Genomic DNA, 17,659 nt, shown 5'->3' with positions numbered 1-17,659 from the left:
CCAAGGGTGGACAGAAAGTCAGTCTCCAGATGTCTTAGGCCACAGCTAGACCTAAGGTTTCTCCTGGGATCATCCAGGGTTCGCCCCTGCCTGAGCACTGGATCCTCTGTGTGTCACCTAGATGAACAGGTTTGACCCCTGGACGATCCAGGGATAAACCTTAGGTCTAGCTATGGCCTTAGACTTGAACTCCCAGCCCATGGGGAACATGGGCGGGAGGGTGCTGTTGCACCATGTCCTGCTTTGTTGGTCCCTGGTCGACAGCTGGTTGGCAGCTGGTTTCTATTTAGGAAATGGAAACCAAATGCACAGTTACAAGATGGGGGATACTTGGCTCAGCAATACTACAAACGAGAAGGCTCTTGGAATTGTTGTAGATCACAAGCGGAATAGGAGCCAACAGTGCGATATGGCTGCAAGAAAGGCAAACGCTATTTTGGGCTGCATTAATAGAAGTAGAGCTTCCAAATCACGTGAGGTACTGGTTCCTCTCTATTCGGCCGTGGTTAGGCCTCAACTAGAGTATTGCGTCCAGTTCTGGGCTCCACAATTCAAGAAGGACGCAGACAAGCTGGAGCGTGTTCAAAGGAGGGCAACCAGGATGATCAGGGGTCTGGAAACAAAGCCCTATGAAGAGAGGCTGAAAGAACTGGGCATGTTTAACCTGGAGAAGAGAAGATTGAGGGGAGACATGATAGCACTCTTCAAATACTTGAAAGGTTGTCACACAGAGGAGGGCCAGGATCTCTTCTTGATCCTCCCGGAGTGCAGGACACGGAATAACGGGCTCAAGTTGAAAGAAGCCAGATTCCAGCTGGACATCAGGAATAACTTCCTGACTGTTAGAGCAGTATGACAATGGAATCAGTTACCTAGGGAGGTTGTGGGCTCTCCCACCCTAGAGGCCTTCAAGAGGCAGCTGGACAACCCTCTGTCAGGGATGCTTTAGGGTGGATTCCTGCATTGAGCAGGGGGTTGGACTCGATGGCCTTGTAGGCCCCTTCCAACTCTGCTATTCTATGGCCATAGCTAGACCAAAGGTTTATCCCTGGATCATCCAGGGGTCAAACCTGTTCATCTAGGTGACACACAGGGAATCCAGTGCTCAGGCAGGGGCGAACCCTGGATGATCCCAGGATATACCTTCGGTCTAGCTGTGGCCTAGGATTCTATGATTTTTATCCCATCAGCCAGGCTCTCCACGGAGCCCTTTGGAGGTCCTATGAAGGTCTTTTCTCTTCCAGTGATGTTCAGTAAAAGAAAAACATGGAATATGATGTCATCATGTTGAGAGTTTTCCCATCTGTGGTCCACTGTACTAACTGCCTCTTTCAAGCACTGGAACGCTCTCAAACAGCATGGCACACAGGGTTTCCAGATGCGCATGCATGGGTGTCTGAATAAAAATGTCTCCATGTGCATGCCTGTCATCCACATTACTGTGGGCATCACCAGGGTGTATGAAGCAATTGCCTTAAGTGCATAACGTTCATAGCTGCCCTGTGTTATGCTTTCATTTGGAGGCTTACGATGAACATTAAATGAGGCTGCGTGTGCATCTCTGTGGAAAGAACGCTATGCTTATTTGAAATTGGCCTCTTGGCCTTTATTGAGCTGCTTGTTTTACACAGTCTAATCCCCTTTTTGAAAACGCCATACGGGAAATGGCCACAGGGATTATATTCTTATGGTTGTTTTTAATCCCAAGCACTGAATAATAAGGGCGCAGGAAAGGCCTAAACGTTTTAAGTGCCACGTAATAACATAATCCTGTCTCAGAAGGATTCGAGTGGGGGCTAAAAGTCTATTGTGGCTTGATGCACTTTGTCGGACATTTAAGTGTCCATACTCTTTCCTTGGGCGCTTTTTGTCTGCTGTTAATGCAAATAAAATTCCCAGGACGGATTCTCAGGAGATTTGTTGTTTATTCGTTCAGTCACTTCCGACTCTTCGTGACTTCATGGACCAGCCCATGCCAGAGCTTTCTGTCGGCCGTTGCCACCCCTAGCTCCCCCAAGGTCAAGTCCGTCACCTCCAGAATATCATCCCTCCATCTTGCCCTTGGTTGGCCCCTCTTCCTTTTGCCTTCCACTTTCCCTAGCATCAGCCTCTTCTCCAGAGTATCTTGTCTTCTCATTATGTGGCCAAAGTACTTCAGTTTTGCCTTTAATACCATTCCCTCAAGTGAGCAGTCTGGCTTTATTTTCTGGAGTATGGACTGGTTTGATCTTCTTGCAGTCCAAGGCACTCTCAGAATTTTCCTCCAACACAACAGTTCAAAAGCATCTATCTTCCTTCGCTCAGCTTTCCTCTCAGGAGATGAACCTGGCAAAATGGCCGTTGAAGCCATTCAAGTGTGGTGTAGTCCTGGATAGTGCTGAATCCTGGATAGTCCCAGCTGGCTAGTCAAACCTTGGCCATAGCTAGACCTATGGTTTATCCCTGGATCGTCCAGGGGTCAAACCTGTTCATCTAGGTGACACACAGCGAATCCAGCACTCAGGCAGTGGCGAACCCTGGATGATCCCAGGAGAAACCTTAGGTCTAGCTGTGGCACTAGTTAGTCACAGCTGAAATTCTTGTTCGTCCAAACCCATGACGGTGTGGGAACTTTGTGTGTACGGATATTTCATTTCTGGCCACCAATTGGAAGTTGTATGCGTACGGAAAGTTGCAAATAAACTGGGAGGCACTCTCTTTCACACAGCCCAGAGAGAATGTATGGGACATCACACATACCCTGTCGCCCCAAGTCCCTTGGAAAGCTAGCGTGGAAGTCCTCCAGGAGGCCATAGTGTTAGATTACTGCAAGTTAAATTACTTCACCGTGCTCTATGTAGGGCTGCCTTTGAAGATGGTTTGGCAGCTGAAGCTTGTGCTAAATCCTTTGGTTAGTTAGATTGATGGCAGGGACCAGGAGACCAGAATATGTAACAGCAGTTCTGCGTATCTGCATGCTTCAAAGTCTAATTCAGCCTTCCTCAACCTGGGGCACTCCAGATGTGTTGCACTGCATCTCCCAGAATGCCCCAGCCAGCTGGCTGGGGCATTCTGGGAGTTGTAGTCCAACACATCTGGAGCACCCCAGGTTGAGGAAGGCTGGTCTAATTCAAGGCCCTGGTTTTGTCCTATAGCCATACTCAGATCAGTACCAAAATATCTGATGGAATGCCTCTCCCAGTATAACCTACCCATAAACTACGCTCATCATCTGAGCTTCTCCTCTGAGAGAGGCTCAGAGAATGGCAACAAAGGAGAGGGCCTTCTCTGTTGTAGCCTCCCCAAGTTTGGAATGATCTACCCACTGAGGTCTGCCTGGCATCAACATTGTCATCTTCTTGGCACCTGGTTAGGCCTCCTCTAGAGTATTGCATCCAGTTCTGGGCTCCACAATTCAAGAAGGACGCAGACAAGCTGGAGCGTGTTCAGAGGAGGGCAACCAGGATGATCAGGGGTCTGGAAACAAAGCCCTAGGAGGAGAGACTGAAAGAACTGGGCATGTTGAGCCTGGAAAGGCATGATAGCACTCTTCAAATACTTAAGAGGTTGTCACACAGAGGAGGGCCAGGATCTCTTCTCAATCATCCCAGAGTGCAGGACACAGAATAAAGATTCCGGCTGGACATCAGGAAAAACGTCCTGACTGTTAGAGCAGTACAACAATGGAACCAGTTCCCTAGGGAGGTTGTGGGCTCTCCCACACTAGAGGCCTTCAAGAGGCAGCTGGACAGCCATCTGTCAGGGATGCTTTAGGGTGGATTCCTGCATTGAGCAGGGGGGTGGACTTGATGGCCTTGTAGGCCCCTTCCAACTCTACTATTCTATGATTCTATGATTCTAAGACTCCTCTACTCTCAGACATTTGATGGCATATGAAGTCAGTTGTTTTGTCAGTCCCGGTATCTTACTGTAACTGAGTGGTGTTTTTTTTAGCTGTTTTAAATAATTTTTAAACTAGCAAATGGCTTTGCATGGGTTTGAATTGCCTTTCGGTTGAAATAAATGTTCAAGCCAACTTACACAGAGTTGTCACATTTGGACCCATTGTGCCTACCCAGCCTGAGTGAAGGCGTGCCTGCTGGCACCCCTCAGCACAGCCCCTGTCACGGTCCACTGAGGGAGGGGTCTGCCTGCTATAGCCCCCCTAGATGGAGCTGCCCCACAGCAGAGGGACCCTATCACTCAGCCTACTAATCTTCCCTGGCTTCAAATTGTGCTTGTTCATTTTTCATACTTCAACATTTTATCTTCAATATTTGGGCCTTCTAATATCTAAAAAATGTTGCATGGTTAAAATCTGCTCTCTGCAATGCTGAAACATGATGGGAAGTTTGGTTGAAATTGATCAAATTATCTTGAACCAGTATATCTTTAAAAAAAAAAAATTACTGCATTTCTCGTTTAGGACGGTGGTCAAAATTTTCGCTATACCTAAAACCATCCCAGATAGAGATAGAATAAAATCCTAAAAGTTTCATAACAATCTGATGTACAGTTTTCGAGTCCATCGAAGACATATAAATAAACACTTACTTTATTTATTTTTTTATTTATAAAAAGAGCCTTGTGTGGTGCAGAGTGGTAAGCGGCAGTTACTGCAGCCGAAACTCTCCCCACGGCCTGAGTTCGATCCCAGCGGAAGCTGGTTCTCAGGCAGCCGGCTCAGGTCAACTCAGCCCACCATCCTTCCGAGGTCGGTAAAATGAGTACCCAGCTAGCTGGGGGAAAGGTAACCGCGACTGGGGAAGGCAATGGCAAACCACCCCACTACAAAGTCTGCCAAGGAAACGTCAGTGAAAGCAGGCGTCCCTCGAGGAGTCAGCAATGACTCAAGTGTTTGCACGAGAGGTTCCTTTCCTTTCCTTTATTTGTATAGATTTTGTATGTTAAAGTTTTTATATCATGTTTTGTTGTATTTTGGGGTTATAATGTTTGGGAATTGCCCAGCAAGCTTCAGCTATTGAGCAGTACAGAAATGAAATGACTACTAGTCCTGATGGCTATATGCTACCTCCAGTATTACAGGGGCAGCTGGTTGGGACCCTTCTGATCCAGTAGGGCTCTTCTGAAGGTTTTCTGTATAGTTTTTTGATGTGATGTGACTAGCGGAATAATTGTGATCTTTTCCTCTTGACCTTTCTTTGACTTCCATGGCCAGTGGTGTATATTTCTCTCTCTTTTCCACTTCCTTTTCAACAACATTTTTGTCATTCTGTATTGCTATGTCGATGAGGTATTATTATTATTATTATTCAGAGACCTGACCCTAGAAATGGACTTTGGTGGTGTAGCAGATTTATTATTATTATTATTATTATTATTATTATTATTATTATTATTATTACTACATTTATAGATCGCCCCATAGCCGAATGCTTCAGACCAGCCTCGGTGCTGCTTAACTGAGCCAAATAAAGAGAGTGAGAAAGGAGCAAGACGCCATAGATTTATGGGTGTTCATAAGCCTTGTGGAGCAACCATTCCCTCGGTCCTAAGGCACAATGTATAATTGGTGGAAGAGCAGGCTGTGAAGAGGTTGTTGCCTTACCTTGTGTGGTGTGTGGTCAAGGTATTTAGCTTAGAGCAGGGAGGAGCGGGTTCAAATTCAAACCTAGCCATGAAGCTCACTGGGTGGAGTACCTAAGCAACTTCACATGTTTGCTGTGGAAACCAAATGGAATAGATTCCATTTATGCCCCTCGTCGCTTTTTTGGTGGAAGGGTAGGATACAAACATCATATGGCACTGTTACATTTTAAAAACTTGGTCAGTGCCTGGAAGGAAGGCTGCAAGGAGGCTCAACGAAAGCTGCCTTGAACTTTTCAAAGGTTCTGTAAGAAAAACCACAAATAAACAGAAGGCAATCTCAGCCTGGCTGCTTCATCGTCGTTTGAAACTTAACATGGCAAAGACTGAACTGCTTGTTTTTCCTCCTAAACCTTCTCCTCACCTCTCATTCTCTCTTACTGTCAACGATGTCACGCTTACTCCAGTCAAGGAAGCTCGTAGTCTTGGCTTTATATTTGACTCCTCGCTCTCCTTTACTCCTCACATCGAGGCAGTAGATAAATCCTGTCGTTTCTTCCTATATAATATTGCCAGGATTCGACCATTTTTGTCTGTCTCCTCTGCCAAGCCTCTCGTTCACGCACTGGTTATCTCTCGGTTGGACTACTGCAACCTTCTTCTCTCTGGCCTTCCTTCGTCTCACATCAGTCCGCTGGTCTCGGTCCACCACTCTGCCGCTAAGATCATCTTCCTGGCCCGCCGCTCTGACCATGTAACTCCACTTCTGAAATCTCTTCATTGGCTTCCAATTCACTCCAGAATCCAATATAAACTTCTCCTGCTGACCTTCAAAGCTCTTCACGGCCTAGCTCCTGCCTATCTCTCCTCTCTCATCTCACACTATCGCCCCGCTCGTGCTCTCCGCTCCTCTGATGCCATGCTTCTCGCCTGCCCAAGGACCTCCACTTCCCTTACTCGGCTTCGTCCTTTTTCTTCTGCTGCCCCTTACGCCTGGAACGCTCTTCCAGAACACTTGAGAACTACAAACTCAATCACTGCTTTTAAAACTCAGCTAAAAACTTTTCTTTTCCCTATAGCCTTCATATATTGAGTTTGTTCTGACTCTATACTGTTAGCTTCACCCTACCCGGTGCCTGTTTACACTTCCCTGTGCCTGTTTGCATTCTCCTTCCCTCTTTATTGTTTACTACAACTTATTAGATTGTAAGCCTATGCGGCAGGGTCTTGCTATTTACTGTGTAATCTGTACAGCACCATGTACATTGATGGTGCTATATAAATAAATAATAATAATAATAATAATAATAATAATAATAATAATAATAAATAATAATAATAATAATATATAAGGTGCCTGAAAGCACGCAACTACCCAACACACTAGTGAAGAGAGATGATCAACAAGAAACCCATTTATTTACAATTATACAAAAGTTATAAAAAGGCTGATGTATCCCATAGTACAGCCTTCCTCAACCTGGGGCGCTCCAGATGTGTTGGACTGCATCTCCCAGAATGCCCCAGCCAGGTGGCTGGGGCATTCTGGGAGTTGTAGTCCAACACATCTGGAGCGCCCCAGGTTGAGGAAGGCTGCCATAGTAGTTTAACAATAGTGGTGTTGGGTACTATAATACAATAACGCAATAATTGGAATGATATTCCTACTTAAAGACTATACAAGTCTGTAATATAGCCCAACAAAATCACACTAACACACTTTAGTATATTTGACACATTTGGCAATAACATCAGTACATAGCATATATTCACAGATATAATGAAAATAAGGTTTGTTCTTATTATATTTAGTTCTTTCCAGCATTGTAAGTTGATATTGACAGGATTTTGCAATATATTTCCTGTTTTCGCTGCTCAAGCTTCATCGGAATAAACGCTACAGAGATAAGATAATATTATTTATATAATCATCACATTCAGTCTAAATATGTCTATAATTATAAAATCAAAGCACTCATTTCTAATTCAGCCTAATAATCACTCACCCATATCAGGTTAAACTGTCAATTATGGAATATTCAACATCCTCAAAGACTTTATCGCGGGGGAGAAAACACCTCCAATTGAAGGCTGTGGAAAACCAAATATTTGGCTTTTTGGAAAATAAACATAATATTTCGTTTTCAGGGACTTACAAGGAGCTCCAAAATAAGTTACCTTACTTAGGGTGACCATATGAAAAGGAGGACAGGGCTCCTGTATCTTTAACAGTTGCATAGAACTGTTCCCCATATATATAGGGTGACCATATGAAAAGGAGGACAGGGCTCCTGTATCTTTAACAGTTGTATTGAAAAGGGAATTTCAGCAGGTGTCATTTGTATATATGAAGAACCTGGTGAAATTTCCTCTTCATCACCACAGTTAAAGCTGCAGGTGCCCTGCCCTCTTTTAAATCTGGTCACGCTAGTATAGCTCCTGCAGCTTTAACTGTTGTAATGAAGATGGAATTCCACCAGGTTCTCTATATATACAAATGACACCTGCTGAAATTCCCTTTTCTATGCAACTGTTAAAGATACAGGAGCCCTGTCCTCCTTTTCATATGGTCACCCTACATATATACAAATGACACCTGCTGAAATTCCCTCTTCATCAGAACAGTTAAAGGTGCAGGAGCTATACTAGAGTAACCAGATTTAAAAGAGGGCAGGGCACCTGCAGCTTTAACTGTTGTGATGAAGAGGAAATTTCACGAGGTTCCCCATATATACAAAGGACACCTGCTGAAATTCCCTTTTCTATGCAACTGTTAAAGATACAGGAGCCCTGTCCTCCTTTTCATATGGTCACCCTACATATATACAAATGACACCTGCTGAAATTCCCTCTTCATCAGAACAGTTAAAGGTGCAGGAGCTATACTAGAGTAACCAGATTTAAAAGAGGGCAGGGCACCTGCAGCTTTAACTGTTGTGATGAAGAGGGAATTTCACCAGGTTCCCCATATATACAAATGACACCTGCTGAAATTTCCTTTCCAATACAACTGCTAAAGATACAGGAGCCCTGTCCTCCTTTTCATATGGTCACCCTACCTTACCGGCCCATAAACCCATAATCAGGACATGAGTGCAACTTCGCCTGCCTGCCCATGTTCCCCAACAACTGGTGCACATAGGCATCCTGTCTCTGATACTGGAGGTAGCATATAGCCATCAGGGCTAGTAGCCATCGATCGCTTTATCCTCCCTGTGTCCACATTGGTGGCCGTCACTGCATGTTATGTCACTCTGCCCAAATAGCAAAGTTGTTTCAAAGTGGTGTGCGTTGCAAATTGCTGTATTTCTTCAGGAGTGAGCAGTGTAAGAATTCAAATTAAAACATATCCTGATGCCGGGGAGGTGGGGGAGAAGTGTGTTGCTCCCTGTTCTTCTTGGCACTTAATCTGATACAGAGCAGGACCAGGAGCAGTCAAGGGCAAATCTTTATGCCAGGAGACAGACCTAGTGACATACAAACAGTGTGAGCCAAATGCCTCCTCCCTGCTTAAGCTCAAGAGATCAATGAGAGAGGATCTGAAATGTAATGTTTTCCTCCTAGTCAAAAGGTGGGAAACGTTGGGTGTAAAAGAGCAGCCGTGACAAGACAACGCTGGTGTATGTCATTGCTTATATTCTTGGTTTCTTCCCCCTTCCTCCGCCCCAAATCTCTCAGCCTTTGTAGTACATCAGTAATATGGAGGTGCTTTGTGAGGAGCGATCAGTGTATGTCTGAAAAGTGAGATTAAAATATAATAAGTATAGAGACAAAACTGACTTTCTCTAAAGGGATTATATAAAGATGCCTTCGGTAATGAACCAGTTCGCACGTAACGCTAAACCATGGTTTAGGGTTACGAGGATTAGGCACAGTGCACCTTGGGCTCATGCACTCCCCCTTTCCTCCTCTGGTGCAGCTGTTGGGAGGAGATTGGAAGCTTCAGTTTCCTTTTTTAGATTAACTACACTTGAGGGTTTGGATGGCGCAATATTATTATTAATAATCATCATCATAATCTTCGAGGCTCAACTTCTACAATGCGCTCTACATAAGGCTACCTTTGTGCCTAGTCCAGAAACTTCAACTAGTTCAAAATATGGCAGCCAGACTGGTCACCAGTACAACGAGGCATGACCATATCACACCAGTTTTAAAATATCTCCACTTAGTATCTCCACTAATACCTGCCAATTAGTTTCCGGGCGAAGTATAAAGTGTTGGTTATCACCTTTAAAGCCCTACATAGTTTGGGTCCAGGCTACCTGCGGGATCGCCTTCTCCCGTACAATCCACCCCGCACACTCAGGTCCTCTGGGGAGAATTTACTCCAGCCAACAGAAACAAGGCTGACAACTATTATGCAGAGGACCTTTTCTTCTGGTGCTCCCAGATTATGGAATGGCTTGCCGGGAGGGATTCGTCAATTTAACAGTCTTCCAGATTTTAAGAAAACTATAAAGACTGATCTCTTCCGGCAGGCCTACCCAGTTGAATTTTAAGATGCCTTTTTAATAATTTGCTGCTTTTAATAATGTATTAGTTTTAAATGTTTTAATTAATTATATGTATTTTATGGTATTTGCAACTGTGTTGTACCCTGCCTCAATCCAGAAGGAGAGGCGGGTAACAAATTATTATTATTGTTATTGTTATTGTTATCGTTATTGTTATTATCATAATAATAGAGGCAAAAGCTTCCAAACTCCTCCTCTTCAGCCATGCTGGAAGTGGGGAACATGGGATCCTGTGGCTCTCTGCAGTTCATTCTTGTCACCCTAAAGAATGGCTTAGTGAAGTGGTCTTCAACTAGCCCAGATCCGCGACCCACCTTGGACTCCCAATTTGCAACATGGGACCCACTTTCACAGTTTCACAATTGCCCAACCTGGCAGATCTCACAACCCTTTTTTGGGTCATGATTCACCAGTTGAAGACCGCTGCTGCCTTAGTGTGATGCCCGGACCAGCCCAGTGTGTTTAAATGGTTTCTGCTAAGGCTGAAATGCTACATAAATGGTCAAGTATTAATTTTAGCGATCTAATGAAGTATACTCAAGCCTGTAGCAAGCCCTTACCCTGATCAATCTGTTAGCGCTTACGATATAATGATCAAAATAAGACCATTATAGCAGCTTTCTGGAGCCAACCAACACAGTTTAGGAAGGTTTCTGACAACACATGCTTTCCTGATGGTGTTGCACCTGTCCTCCTACTTGCCTCTTCTGAAACAGTGGCTTTTACTTGATTCAAGCTTCCTTCCCACAATGTTTTGTGTTTGAAAACTGAGTGTAAGAACATAAGAAGAGCCCTGCTGGATCAGACCAAGGGTCTATCTAGTCCAGCACTCTGTTCACACAGTAGCCAACCGGCTGTCGTCCACGGACCAACAAAGCAGGACAAGGTGCAACAGCACCCTCCCACCCATGTTCCCCAGCAATTGGTGCATACAGGCTTACTGCCTTGGATACTGGAGGTAGCACATAGCCATCATTGATAGCCTTTGCCTCCAGGAATTTATCCAACCCCCTTTTAAAGCCATCCAAATTGGTGGCCATCCCTACACCTTGTGGTAGTGAGTTCCATAATTTAACTAGAATCATAGAATCATAGAATAGCAGAGTTGGAAGGGGCCTACAAGGGCATCAAGTCCAACCCCCTGCTCAACGCAGGAATCCACCCTAAAGCATCCCTGACAGATGGTTGTCCAGCTGCCTCTTGAAGGCCTCTAGACAACCATCTAGGGATGCTTTAGGGTAGATTCCCGCATTGAGCAGGGGGTTGGACTCGATGGCCTTGTAGGCCCCTTCCAACTCTGCTATTCTATGATTCTAGTTAAATTATGGAATTAAACTATGCGCTTTAAATTAAACTATGTGCTGTGTAAAGAAGTCCTTCCTTTTATTTGTCCTGGATCTCCCACTAATCAGCTTCATGGGATGACCCCGGGTTCTAGTATTTTGAGAGAGGGAAAAAAATGTCTCTCTTTCTAAAAAATTAAAGGGAACTCTTCTAAACAGGTGTTGGCAAATTGTGCGTACAAATCCCATCAGCCCAAACTAGCATATCCTATAGGGTGACCCTATGAAAAGGAGGACAGGGCTCCTGAATCTTTAACAGTTGCATAGAAAAGGGAATTTCAGCAGGTGTCATTTGTATATATGGAGAACCTGGTGAAATTCCCCCTTCATCACAGCAGTTAAAGCTGCAGGAGCTATACTAGAGTGACCAGATTTAAAAGAGGGCAGGGCACCTGCAGCTTTAACTGTTGTGATGAAGAGGGAATTCCACCAGGTTCTCCATATATACAAATGACACCTGCTGCAATTCCCTTTTCTATGCAACTGTTAAAGATACAGGAGCCCTGTCCTCCTTTTCATAGGGTCACCCTAAGCATTGCCAATAGTGAGGGATGCAGCATTAAGTGCGGCATCCTGGTAGAAAAGCAGGGTACACATTAAATAAATAAATTAAATGATGGGAATTGACTTGAATATAATACCTTGTACAGCTCTTTCTGTTTAATATATTACTACAAAACACAATGTGGTTGTTTATGCAGCGGAACAAGCTTTTGTGCTCTATTGTTAAACTTTTGTTTATCTGATTAATTTTGAATTTTTAAAAAAATCTAGAACACCAGTTCTAGAGGAACACCAGTTGCCCACTCATGAGAACATCTGTGCTTTTGTCAGTGACTAAAACTACTATTTAATGCATTTTAAAGTTGCCATTTCGTTTGCACTTAAAATTGCCCTATGTTAACCCTTTCCTTTCCTTTCTCTCTCTTTTCTTTTCATGTCCCCGGGGTGTTTTGTCTGGGAACTGTAGGAGCCAACCAAAGGTAAGAGAGATTTTGATTAAAAACTTTGCACCCCGTGAAAAACTCTGATATTTATTTGGCTTTGGATTCTGTACAAAGTTATGTATTGTTTGTTTTTTTACTTCTAAATGTTCTTGTTGCTACTGTGTGAGGAAGGGAAAAAAACATTAACAACTTTTCTCTCCTTAAAAACACACCCCAAGCAACATTTTGCGTTGGCAGCCAAGACATGAGTCACAGGAACAAATGAGAAAACATCTACATTCTGAGCATTGCAGATTGTGGATGAAAGATTGGGTTGTGTATGTTTAAAAAACATCCTTTTTTCGTATTTGCATTGGTTTGATTTGCAGTTGCTGCCTTCCAGTGTTCAGTTTTTATTTGACAGTTCGCATGCAAAGCTGTCCGTCTGCTCCTTCCTCCTGTTCTCTATAGCAGCCTTCCTCAACCTGGGGTGCTCCAGATGTGTTGGACTGCATCTCCCAGAATGCCCCAGCCAGGCTGGGGCATTCTGGGAGTTGTAGTCCAACACATCTGGAGCGCCCCAGGTTGAGGAAGGCTGCTCTATAGGTTTCCTTTCTCCTTTAACAATTTCTTATCTTCAAGTGTGGGTCATGATTTGGGGCGGGACGGAGGGAAGGAATAATCTATGGTGAATACTGAGGTCCTGTTTGACCATCTTCATTCAGCATGCACTCACACATGAGGAGGGTAGCCAGGATGATCAGGGGTCTGGAAACAAAGCCCTATGAGAGATTGAAAGAACTGGGCATGTTTAGCCCGGAGAAGAGAAGATGGAGGGGAGACATGAGAGCACTCTTCAAATACTTAAAAGGTTGTCACACAGAGGAGGGCCATGATCTCTTCTCGATCCTCCCAGAGTGCAGGACACAGAATAACGGGCACAAGATAAAGGAAGCCAGATTCCAGCTGGACATCGGGAAAAACTTCCTGACTGTTAGAGCAGTACAACAATGGAATCTGTTACCTAGGGAGGTTGTGGGCTCTCCCACACTAGAGGCCTTCAGGAGGCAGCTGGACAACCAGGGATTCTTTAGGGTGGATTCCTGCATTGAGCAGGGGGTTGGACTCGATGGCCTTGTAGGCCCCTTCCAACTCTGCTATTCTATGATTCTATGTAGCCATTGCCCACTGGTTTTCCCAGGGCATTTCTGAATGAGTGTAGGAGTTGGAAGCTCCTTTAATCCTTTGGCTCCAATTAGAGACGCCTGACAATTTTATTTTTGCTCACAAAATATGTGAGCATGCCTCGTTTGAAGTTCTGAACGCAAGCCTGTGCCTGGTGAAAACATTTGCAAATTGTCATAGACTCATAGAATTAGGGTGACCCTATGAAAAGGAGGACAGGGCTCCTGTATCTTTAACAGTTGTAGAGAAAAAGGATTTTCAGCAGGTGTCATTTGTATGCATACAGCATCTGGTGAAATTCGCTCTTCATCGCAATAGTTAAAGCTGAAGGTGCCCTCCTCTCTTTTGTATCTGGTCAAGACGGCAGGACTCCTGCAGCTTTAACTGTTATGATGAAGACAAAATTTCACCAGGTGCTACATCAGTAGTTACCAAAGTGGGCGGTACTGCCTGCTTGGGGGCGGTGTGATTGCATACGGGGCGTTAAGAGGCAAAGGGGCGGCAGGGGGGGCGCTCAAGGTGGTCTTTTCCGTACCAGGAATTTTGGTTACAGAAGGAAATTTCTGATCGCTCTCCTGCACTATGGAGAGTGGTTCAGAAGCCCCTGGTTGCATTTCCAACATCATATTTGGTGGGATGTGATTTTAGTGTGGTCTGCCTACCTCTCTTCAAGCAAAGAAATGGACTCCAGATTACTAAACGTGGTGATTTAAGACTCATGTTAAGTGACTTTAAACCAGACATTGGGAAACTGGTATCACTTCATCAAGCCCATCCATCCCATTAAGGATTTACAGAAGAGTGAGGTACTCTACCCTAGTTACTAAATGTGATATTTAATATTCTTGCTAAAAGACTATCAGACTTTGAAAAGATGATATCACTGGATCAAGTTCATCCATTAGTTTTAATTGAATAATCTAAAAAAATGTAATTGGATTTCGAATAAATATTCAATTAATTGTTACTGTTTTGAATTTTATTGTTATTATCTTCCTTAGTGGGTCGTTGAAAACCGCTATTCTGAATAATGATTTTTATAGGGTAGGGTAGGGGGCACTGGGCATGAGTTTGTGGAACCAAGGGGGGTGGTTACCTGAAAAAGTTTGGGAACCATTGTGCTACATGCATTGAAATGACACTTGCTGAAATTCCTTTTTCTATACAACTTTAAAGGTACAGGAGCCCTGTCCTCCTTTTCATATGGTCACCCTAATAGAATAGTAGAGTGGGAAGGGGCCTATAAGGCCTTCGAGTCCAACCCCCCGCTCAGTGCAGGAATCCACCACCTTAAAGCATACCTGACAGATGGTCAAACATGTGCTTGCACTTGTCTTGTTCCTGATTCCTAGTCTGATTTGTGCAAATTTCCTAATTTGTGCAAATTTCCTCAGTAAACTGAAGTTTAATCTGTGGAGGAAATTTGGGCAGGTTTGCAAAAATCTCAGTTTCCTCTGCCGAGGGAACTGCACTGGCTGCCTATTCGCTACCGGGCCAGGTTGAAGGTTCTTGTACTTGTGTACAAAGCCCTAAACAACTTGGGACCAGGATACCTGAGAGAGCTCTGCCTTCTCCTTTACCAACCTGCCCGGTCGCTGAGGTCATCCAAGGGCCTGCTGGTGGTGGTTCCACATAGATCCATCCTCCGATTGGAATCCACCAGGGGAAGAGCCTTCAGCGTGGTGGCCCCCCTCCTGTGGAACTCCCTGCCTCTGGAGGTCAGGCAGGCGCCAACCTTGTACTCCTCTCGGCGCCTCCTGAAAACATCTTTATTCCAAGAAGCCTTTCTTTAACATGCAGCCTTGGATTTCTGTTTTTGCTTCTTTTTAAATTTTGTTTTAACTGTTTTATTCTGTTTTTATTTTCATTTTACCTTGTACACCGCTCCGAAATTTTTCAATGGGGAGTGGTATATAAATATTCTAAAAAACAAATAAATAAATAAATAAATAAATTGTATGGGAGAAGGCGATCCCACAGGTAGCCCGGACCCAAACCATGTAGGGCTTTAAAGGTGATAACCAACACTTTATACTTCGCCCGGAAACGAATTGGCAGCCAGTGAAGAGATTTTAAAACTAGTCCTTCATGCCCTTGCTTGCTCAGAATGTGGCCCTTGTTGAAGACCAGAAGCCCTATGTATGCTTAGACTGCTTTCCCCAACCTGGCGCCCTCTGGATGTGTTGGACTACAACTCACATCATTTGGCCATGCTGGCAGGGGATTATGGGAGTTGTAAACCATTACCCCTAGAGGGCGGGCCCCAGGTTGTTGAAGAATGTTCTAAGAGATACAGTTGGGCAACCATGGTTTGGGAGCTGGATCTCAGAAACTGCTTTCAGTATGGCTTTACTCAGCTATCATTCAGCTCATTGTGTGGTTTGTAAATAGACTTTCATAAGGCGTCTCTGGTTTATATTTCTGCAGGTGTTTGCCTACGATCACTGCTTCTGGTCTATGGATGAAGCGATGAAAGAAAAATATGCAGGTAGTGTTGTAGGTCTGAGTGACTCCGGTGGGCAGGAACGTCTTACTGACCTAGCAAAATATTTGTCTGTGGCCCCAAAGCTTTCACAGTCAGTCTCCTGGACTCAAGTTGCCTTCCCTACTGCCAGCACAACTCTGCAAGACATCCTCAGAAGGCGGCAACAAGGGAGACGGCCTTCTCGGTGGTGTCCCCCTCCCCAATTATGGGAATGATCACCCCAAAGAGGCCCACCTGGTGCCAACGCTGTTAACTTTTCAGTGCCTGGTTAAGACCTCTCTCTTTTCTAAGGCCGTTGGCAGCGTATGATGAGTTTCAGATAGTCCTAGATTTGGCTTATGGTTATGCTTGACTGTTCAAAGTTATTTTTACACATCTGTTGTCTCTATGTATACTGTCGGTTTGTGTGTTTTATGTAAATAGTTCTTCGTATACTGTATTTTTATGATTTTTAATCTTTGTAAACCGCTCAGAGAGCTTCAGATATGGGGTGGTATAGAAATGAAATAATAATGAGAATGAGAATCATACTAACAAGACAATACCTTGAAACCGACCGGACATAACCGTTCTAGACAAAAAAAGAAAAAAACACTTACCTCATCGACATAGGAATACCGAATGACAAAAATGTTGTAGAAAAGGAAGAGGAAAAAAGAGAAAAATATGCACCACTGGCCATGGAATTCAAAGAACTATGGCAACAGGGAAAGGTCACAATTATTCCGTTAGTCACATCAGTCACCGGCATCACATCAAAAAAATATACAGAAACTGGGCCTACCAAAATACATCCACACCAACATCCAGAAAGCAGTCGTAATTAAAACATGCTGAATTGTCAGGAAATTCCTGATTCCGTAAAAGACGGCAATGACTTGGCAAAGCCAATCATGTCCGTCTAGAAAAAAAAGAGGTGATGATAATAATAAATAACAACTACCCTTTAAAAGAAGCATAACACTTGTGGCCAGCAACAGAGCCAAAAAAAGAAAGAAGCAAAAAAACCCCAGATGGTCCGGGCCCCCTCCTCCTGGTTATAATAGGGATCTATAATGGGAGTTGAATGATGCTAATTGATTTCCGTAAGGGCCAAAGCAGATGTTACATGGTGTCTCTTGTTACTTCCCTACACCTTTTAACTGGCATGCCACCTGTCCCTTCCCTCCAAGGCTGCAGGCATGGTTCTGTCCGTGCCGGCTATGATGGGGAGGGAGCAGGAAGCTCGGATTCCTGGGTCCACAGTTGGAGTACTGACTCCGAACTTGGATCCAGGAATCCAAACTATTCTATGGCCCTGCAGGCCCTGCCTAGGGGATATTATTATTATTATTATTATTATTATTATTATTATTATTATTCGTTTTATTACAGTCAACAGACCACTAAAACGTATGAAAACACATAATAAATATTTAAAATACATGGAATTAAAACAGAGTATGATTGCATGAAGCCTCCTTAAAGTTCTGTACTATTTATTTATTGTTTATTAATTAATTACATTTCTATACCGCCCAATAGCCAGAGCTCTCTGGGCGGTTCACAAAAATGAAAAACATTCAAAGTATAAAACCACAGTATAAAACCCATAATATAAAATACAATATAAAAGCTCAACCAGATAGAAACAGCAGCAATGCAAAATGACAAATTTAAAACACCGAGTTGAAATTT

The 17,659-nt window shown here is 43.9% G+C and overlaps 1 protein-coding gene across 2 annotated transcripts in view; it reads left to right on the top strand.

Annotated features, from left to right (window-relative positions):
- Window positions 1-17,659, top strand: part of KIF13B (kinesin family member 13B) — a 227,945-nt gene that overhangs the window by 79,283 nt on the left and 131,003 nt on the right. For both annotated transcript variants that reach the window (XM_063123720.1, XM_063123719.1), the window contains exons 3-4: window positions 12,357-12,369; window positions 15,925-15,985. In XM_063123720.1, coding sequence (XP_062979790.1) covers window positions 12,357-12,369; window positions 15,925-15,985 — 74 coding nt within the window. The remainder of the gene's footprint in view (window positions 1-12,356; window positions 12,370-15,924; window positions 15,986-17,659) is intronic.

This window comes from Elgaria multicarinata, chromosome 4 (genome assembly GCF_023053635.1).
Source record: "Elgaria multicarinata webbii isolate HBS135686 ecotype San Diego chromosome 4, rElgMul1.1.pri, whole genome shotgun sequence".
NCBI lineage: Eukaryota > Metazoa > Chordata > Lepidosauria > Squamata > Anguidae > Elgaria > Elgaria multicarinata.
This window is presented reverse-complemented; position numbering and strand designations above follow the sequence as displayed.